At 36.4% G+C, this 8,529-nt stretch overlaps 1 protein-coding gene across 1 annotated transcript in view; it reads right to left on the bottom strand.

The window, feature by feature from the left end:
* Window positions 1-2,976: 2,976 nt before the first annotated feature.
* Window positions 2,977-8,529, bottom strand: part of LOC136032855 (glycine dehydrogenase (decarboxylating), mitochondrial-like) — a 109,433-nt gene continuing 103,880 nt past the window's right edge. The window contains exon 19 of the mRNA XM_065713266.1: window positions 2,977-5,300. Coding sequence (XP_065569338.1) covers window positions 5,142-5,300 — 159 coding nt within the window. The 3' untranslated portion in view covers window positions 2,977-5,141. The remainder of the gene's footprint in view (window positions 5,301-8,529) is intronic.

Raw genomic sequence — 8,529 nt, 5'->3', positions numbered from 1 at the left:
GAATTTTGCCGCTATTGACAAACGACGTCCTGCTAAATCCTGAGCAGCGTTGATGCTTACTGACGCACCTTCGTGGCTATGAATATTGTACGGGAAACAGAAAAGTTTGGATCGAAACAGCTTGAACGATGTCATATGGAAGTGTCAATGTCATCCGATATTTCGCTCGTTCTAGGCGATTTGATGACCAGTAATCGGGCTGCTATTTCTGAAAGAAGACGCTAGGCTTTTTCTGCTGATACATAGTCAACATTGTTAGCCTATCTATTCTAGTGAGACATTGTCCGTTAGCAATTGTGTTCTAGCGACCACAAAGGTTTGTTTATCGCCACTGTGGGTGAAAATGACCCCCAAATAAAATCGTTCCTGTTCAAATTTAAGCAGGGAATTTCAAGGATGAATATCATAGGGGAAAACTGTTTTTGTTCTTGCAATTTTAGAAGAGAAAAAAAATGCTTAATTGGCCATAAAGATTGATATATTGACTATTAACTAAATCTCTTAAAATAAGACATGAGGGAAGGCATTTTTTGTAATTAACGACCCTTTTTTATCTAAAGGCCACTAAAGAAATTTGGTTGTATTCAATTGAAACTTTCGGAATTTGATCTAACAATGAAAAGATTTATAAACAGTGAAAATTACTGGAGTAATCACGAGTCATATTAAAAATAATATTACGATGTTCAATTGAGTTAGAAAATGTTACCCTTTGTTTCCCACAGTAATGACAGTTTTGGTTCTTGCAAAAATTATTGTTGGTCCACAATCATTGATAAACAAATCTATCCTCTTCTCGAGATTGTTGATCAGCAACTTCTTCGCCAGAAAAGGCCATTATACAGGAATTGCACGGTCTTTCCATTGTATAAATAAGAAAAGCCTGTCTAGCATTAACTGTTATATTTGAAAAACTGTGATATTGATGAAAATAATGACAACTGTTTAATACCAAAATATTTTTATTGCACGAGCTGAATTCTTGACGTTACCTAAAAAGAAAAAAGTAAAAGCCCGAGGTTTTTCCGATGTACTTCATGCATAATATGAAGTTTCCAGCAAGCTCTCTTGCGACACTGCTTTTACTTTAAACCCCAAAAACATAAAAAAAACAGATGTGAAGAAAATAGGTAAAACAAGAAAAGATAACAAATGATTGTCAGTTGATTTTGAGCGGAGCCTCTTGATAGAAAATCGAAAATATAAATCATAGGGCGATTTTATTGATTTAGCCCAGTGGTTCCCGAGCTTTATTTTATCGCGGCTCCCTTAAAAACGTTTAATCATATGGTGCCTCCCTTCCAATTCGCAACATAATACAGACTGGAAAACATTTAATACTGCGAAATTTATCTAGACAATATCTTGCAAACAGAAGAAAACATGTGATAATTTATATTATTGTCTTTTAATGAGATAAATGTGTTTGCCTATAATTAGCACAAAGTTTGCCAGATCTCGGTGTCAATGATGAAATGAGTGCACGAACCTATTTTTCTATAACCGAACGAACTCGATGTTTCGGTTTCATTTCAGCTAGTGTAGGAAATCCTGTTGCGTAAAAAAAAAATTTGCGGACGGCATCAACACCTAAGTTTTATTTGAAAAAAGATTATATTTACTATTAATATCTAGCGCAAATTGAATTAGGGATAGATTCTGAAAATATTGTTTAAAGAATTATCAGAGGCTAGTTTAATCAAGTTTTCTTTCTCATTACTTATTAATCCAAATTCGTCATCTTCCCCCATTAATGGATTCTGTATCCACGAGTATTTTGTAAAATGAAGATCATCAAAATTATTCAAGAAATGAATTATCGAAGCATTCAGATGTTGAAAAAAAATGGATTTGTGCTTGCTTTTTTGGTAACTTGGGCGCGTAAATTTAAAGTGGAAACACTTAAAACTTTTTTTTTCAAATTTACCTCCCATAGCTCCATTATTTACTAATTTTTTCACATTATCTTTTTGAGTCAATAAATGCATTTTTGGCCCTCGCATCGATTTATTCAAAAAACGTAATTTTCCTGAAATATCCCTAAAACAGGTAGTTTGATGACTAAATTTTCATTTCTGAAAATACTTGTGTCCTTATGTTGATTTTCTTCGATGTAAATTGTAATTTTACTTTGAGTTTATGTATCCTCTGTGGCACTTCGGCACGAGTTAGGAATCCCCTATCGTCCCACAGCTTTGCAAATACTCGAACTTATACTGACATCTCTTTATGTAGCTGTCGTCACTTTTGTATAAATGTCTCTCACAATCACATTTTCCAATACGAGAACTAATCTGTGGATCAGGCAATGAACATAAGGTATTTTCATTTTAATTAAGCGCTAGAAGGCCAATTTTGTGTCCTGATATTGACATTGCACCGTCTGTACGAAGCCAAACGCAATTTTTCCTACAGTAAGCCTTTCTCATTTAAAATTTTAATGGATTTGACAGGAATGAGTTGACAAAAAGATATATCTTCAGCTGTACTATTCTCTCAGATGTCCAATTAAATATGCTGTTTTAGCTACATAAGCTCTTTCACGTTTTAAGACGAGTTCTGTTGTCCCTATCTGAGAAAAGAATTGACCGGAAAGATCATCCCTAACAATCATCTAATTGATCGTCCCTACACGAAGTACAGCAGAATCTATAAGCTATGGCTGGGTTTATCTTGGGATGGTAAGCCTACTTTCTGTTCAGCCTGAGCCTCTAAATCCTCTCAATCACGAAAGAGGAAAGATGTTTTGTGTGACTGCGTCGTTTTTATTTCATTGGAGTTTGTCAATCCTCGCTAATGTTGGCCCCTCCCCCTAGACTAGTCCGTGCCTCCTTGGGGAGGCGCGCCTCCCAGTTTGGAAAACGCTGATTTAGCCAATGTGTGCGAGTTGGTTAATAGCAAAAAAGCTAAAACAAATTACAAGTGATACCTTCAACTTGGGATGGTTCCTATATTGTGAAGTCTAAGTAAATACACTTATACGACAATTAAAATATTTATTAGTAGCACCGGTTTAATTTTGAATAAAATAGATGACACGAGCATAGCAGTCATATAATTAAAGTAAAATACAAACTTGGACATAGTTTAAAATCAATATAACAAGCAATGGTTGACACAGAAGCAACATCGTTATGAGCACCCGCGAAGAGTATACAGGAAGAGGGAGATTCTGGTTCGGAATTTTTTTTAGCCAGTAAAACGTAAAATTGATCCAATTAGTAAATGTTGTGGATCTTATATAAAATACTTTGTTCCTCTCGCCATATTGATCACCAATCTTGCACCACGTGTTGCGCAACAACCCAAGAAGAAATCCCCCAACGACAGTTTCGTTTTTTTGTTTATTTTCAAGCAATTTTGTCGTGTTTTAATGTATCTGTTTATTTGAACACTCCTGTATTTTTAGTGTCCTTGTTAGCCAACTGTATTGGGCCAAACGGAAAGTAGGCTGTCCTCGGTCGGGGTGAGAGGATGTAAGAAAAAATTTAAGGGAAACGGGAACTTCTTGAGAGGTGTAAAGAGAGGGGCTTTGAATAGATTGAGATGTAGGAGAGCATGTGTAGCTGTATTGACTAGGCGGCTTGGTGCTGCAGTAAGATGTTAGTAGTAGTAGCCTATTATGAGGCCCTTGAAATGCAACACCAACATTATACAGTAAAACACTTTTCTTCTAACCTCGGTCAACCCTCGTATTAAATAATGAGTAACTTTTCTTGCTATAGGTACAATGTCTGTATCTCAGATAATGTAAAAATGCAAAAGTGGTAATACCAGCCGTCTCGACAAGGCTAAAAATAGGCAGGATAATTTTTTGGATATCTTCAGAATGTTACTTATGAGTAAAATTTTGTTGTATATAATTTACTCTCTTAATAGCCTGTTCTGGAAAAATCAGGTTGGAAATTTAAAACAAAATAACTGAACATGCATGACAGAAAGCTCAAATACTGATTCTTATTTTTTTCTTAACAGTACAAAGGATTTTATGTTTTGAAAAAAAATTGATTATTGGAACTGTATTTCAATATCTAAATCATTTTTTCTTTTTATTTTATTTGCATAGAAATGCAAGTTAAATTCCAGAGTCCAATTTAGAGTGCATATAGAATACAAAAGGTTATAAATGGCCAAAGAAGATACTACATCGAGAAAAAGAAAAACAATCATTTCAGTAGTTTGAAATGACAAAAATATTGTGTCAAAGTAGGAGGTATTTTCTTCTGACCATTTTTTTTTAATTTAATTGCATTTTCAAATTTCACTTTATTAAGAATACCTGCTACTTGGCTTTCAATTATCACTAAAAAAAAATGCTGATAAAATGGTTTACCAGTTTTGTTCGAACCAGGAGTAAGTTGTCTTCGCCTCTTCACTATTTAAATAAAATCTTAATAAGAAAAAATAGATAATGTTACTTTGACAAACCTCAAATAACACCATTTTACTAAATGGTAAAATGGTAAATTTTTCACTAAATAAAACAAATATAGAATTTAAGAAAGCATCAACTGGGTAAACCAGTTACCAAAAATACACCTACTAAAATAATACATTTATTGTTAATAGACATTATTGATCATTATGTACAACATAGGGATGAACTATAAAGCGATACGTCTGATGTTCGAGGGACAGATTAAGAGAAAATGCTGTCTACATGACGGTTAAAACAGGTCTACCACTTCCTAGGATTGTACTGACATATTTGGATATCTGTCCTGATCTTAGAAAAAATAAATTTTACCATAATTCTTAAAGATCGTGTTAAGTAAGCTTGCCATTATTATTTAATATATTTAGGGCTAAATTATTAAGTTTAGAAATCCGTGACGTTCATTCGACAAAATAAGGAATATCTTTTAAAGACAATGTAGAAATAAGATTATTATTTGTCAATTTTTTTCAAACATTAGGTATTTTTATAATTAAATATTGGGATATTGTTAAATTCTCAGTTGCAGTCCTGATTTAAAATGCCCATACGGGTCAAAATCTTTATATAAAAAATTTCTATATTTTGGAGTTAGATCAATAATGAATATCGTTCACACAGCTATTTCTAAAACAGTGGACAATGTAGCAATTTTTATCTATTAAAAGATAGAAAGTTGCCATTAACCTATTTACACCTTTTTCATCTACACTGCAGCTGCTCTGGATTTGTCTTGGTCACTACCAACATCTAGCGATGGGTAAGAATCCATTGGGGCACAGGTGCATACAAGGTTTTTATCACCATAGACATCATCTATTCTGCTGACGGATGGCCAAAATTTAGTTTCTGGTCGGACGAAGGGCTAAAATAGATAAAACTCATTAGACATATATACCCTAGAGTAATATATAAAATGATCTATCTAATGCCGTATTATTCACAAGATTCAATTCAAGAGGAAAAATAATATTAGGCCAATAAAAGCAATACTGTTATCAATGATAACAATCAAAAATAAAAAGTTGTCCAGCACAACTTTTACTTTATTTGAAAGGCTCAAATAACAGACCAATGGACATTTTTGTGGCACACAGACAGTGGACTCTCCTCAAAAACTTTCCTCACAAGGGTCGGTACGTTACGGTCTTCCGACTATTTGCATAATTTTCACATTGCGCACAAATATTTTCCCGAATCATTCATGCAAAAAAAATCAATTACAGTTTGTAAATGCTTGGTCACAAGCAAAATGATAAAAGGCTGGTGGGGGGGGGGTCCATATTTGTTTCCCGAATTTTAAAAACCCATCAACAATTTTCTTTGCCAACGTTCCCTTTTAGCAGAAAAAAATTCACTACACTTTGTTTGTGACTGCGACAATTAGCTCACGTAAACATATTTGTTAATAAAAATACTTTGTCCAGCCAGTTTTGTTGAGCATGGAAACACGCTTAGAAAAATCTTTTGCAATTTCGGTCTCATTCAGTTTAGACACATAGGACTTGGCCACTATTTTCGGTTATATTTTTGTCAAGACGTCCTGCAAGGTTGTTAGGAAAACCTTAAAGGGCTTAGAGACTTTTCGCTTTAAAAAAAAGAGAAAAGACAAGTAGGATTTCTTGAGGGTTTCAAGTTGAAAACAGCGTTAAAATCCTGCTTTAATGAACTTTGTTGCTCGTGTCTTATACAATTGTCCATAGATTATATATTCCTCTGTCTACAATTCTTTTTTTCAAATTTGCCCCCGCCCCTATTCTGAAATAGCGTATGCTTAAAAGCGTATGCGTATACGTATGAAGAATTTCAGCGTATGCTTATGCAGGCAGGTAGGCAGAAGTTTCCATCATAGGGCTTGATGTTTCCGGGGAGGAAAAAAGAACAAAAATATTTTAATGATAGGAAAAGCATAAGAAATTACAAGAAAAACAATGGAAATATCGAGACTGGTGGAGGGGATAAGGGCCTGAAAGCTCCCGTGTTGCGTACGTGCTAGTTAACGTGATGCCGTTGTGTACTTCGTTGTTTAAGTGGTCCAGTTTAAAAAACATGCTTTAAATTCAACGTGTTGAACTTACTTACGGGTTTCAAGGAAGTATTTGTCTCAAGATTTTTTTGCCTCTCCCCCCCCCTATATTTTTTGAAAATACCTTGTTTATAAAATTTTCATTGGAAAATTGTTTGTTATTTTTGGGAGTTTTCCTTGAGAAAAATGACCAAATTAGCACACACACACCCCTGGCCCCCGCTATATCTTGGAAAATATATTGCAGCATTTGGGTGGCACAAATCAGTTTTTGTAACGAGTGTTGGCACCGACTGATGCAAGTGGAGGGGATAAGGGCCTGAAAGCCCCCGTCTTGCATATGTGCTAGTTGATGTGATGCCGTTGTATACTTCGCTGTTTAATTGGTCCAGTTTAAAAAAATGCTTTAAGTTCAACGTGTTGAACTTAATTACGGGTGTCAAGGAAGTATTTGTCTCAAGATTTTTTTGCCTCTTCTCCCCCCCCCCCCTATATTTTTTGAAAATACCTTGTTTATAAAATTTTCATTGGAAAATTGTTTGTTATTTTTGGGAGTTTTCCTTGAGAAAAATGACCAAATTAGCACACACACACCCCTGGCCCCCGCTATATCTTGGAAAATATATTGCAGCATTTGGGTGGCACAAATCAGTTTTTGTAACGAGTGTTGGCACCGACTGATGCAAGTGGAGGGATAGTGAACGATGGCTTTCAGAGAAAAGGATGGACTTTCTCGACTTGCGCATTAATTGAAGACTCCTATCATGTAGGGTTTGGACTATAAGGAGAGCAAGAGAATTCTCGTGTGGTATACTTTTGGTTCAGTATAATCTTGAGAGCTTATTTCCGAATCATCTCCAGGTCTTCGTTCAGACAGTCCGTATTATGCACTGGCGGGATCATGCTAGATCCCAGAATCATGTTATAAGACAGAGTCCCATCGAAGCTGGTGAGCCGTATGAAGGCCCACTATGAAAACACACGAAGCAACATCCACGTGTATGGGGAGCTTACAGAGCTCTTTGAAACTGCCTATGGCGTGTGACAAGTTTGCCCAGCTTTACCGCTCCTCTTTAACTAAATAATTGATTGGATATTAAGAACTCTATGAAATCAAAAGACGAAATCGTGTGATGAGGAGATAGGGGACACCGAATACGCAGACGATGGTACACTTCTCGCTGAATTGACCGTCCAAGCCATGGAAACGTTGCAGATACTGGCAAACAGTGCTAGCCTGACAAGCCTGGCTATTAGTGTCCCCAAAACCAAGCAACTCTTTCTACGGATAGAAATTCGACAGTCCCCTTAAATGGACAAGAGCTTGAGCAGGTAGAAGAATTCCAGTACCTCGAGTCACTGATTAATTTCAATGATGGTACTTCGAAGGAAATCAAGGCTAGAATAAGTAAGGCATGGACCACTTTCGGCCAACTATGACAGGCATTATGGTCCAGAAGAGAGATTAGCCAGAAGGCCAAACTCCGAGTCTATGTTGCGTTTATTCGCTCCATTTTGCTGTATGGACACGAAACCTTGACGCTAAAGGCAGAAGAAGAACGTCTGCCCGACATCCTTGGCCAGAAGTACCTAAGAGCCATTTGCCACATCAAGCATAGCCAAAGAATAAACAACGAGCATCTAATGCGAATGTGCAAGCTGCTGTGAAACCTGAATGTGCAATCCACCGTGCAATCTGAATGTTCAAATCATTATCCGCTATCATCAAAAGCAGAAGGCTCAGATGGTTTGGGTATGTTATACTGCTTCCAAGCCAGCACCTGACCCGCCAGTCCTTCGAATTTAAGCCCCCTTTCCAGTGGAATAAAAAGCAAGGAGGTCAAACTAAATTGTGGCATGCCACAATGGAGAAACACCTCGAGCCTATGGGTGGATACCCAAAGCAGGGAGGGAGCAAACGTGTTACAGTATGGTTGGAAATCACCCACCCCCCAACAATAGACCGAAGACAGGGCAGAATTTGGTCCAGCGTAATCTAAGTGCCGAATTTGGCTGAAGAGCCAGTGCATCTTCTCAAGCACAATTAAGTACTTGTGGGCCCACACAG

This window comes from Artemia franciscana, chromosome 11, assembly GCF_032884065.1.
Source record: "Artemia franciscana chromosome 11, ASM3288406v1, whole genome shotgun sequence".
Taxonomy (NCBI): domain Eukaryota; kingdom Metazoa; phylum Arthropoda; class Branchiopoda; order Anostraca; family Artemiidae; genus Artemia; species Artemia franciscana.
This window is presented reverse-complemented; position numbering and strand designations above follow the sequence as displayed.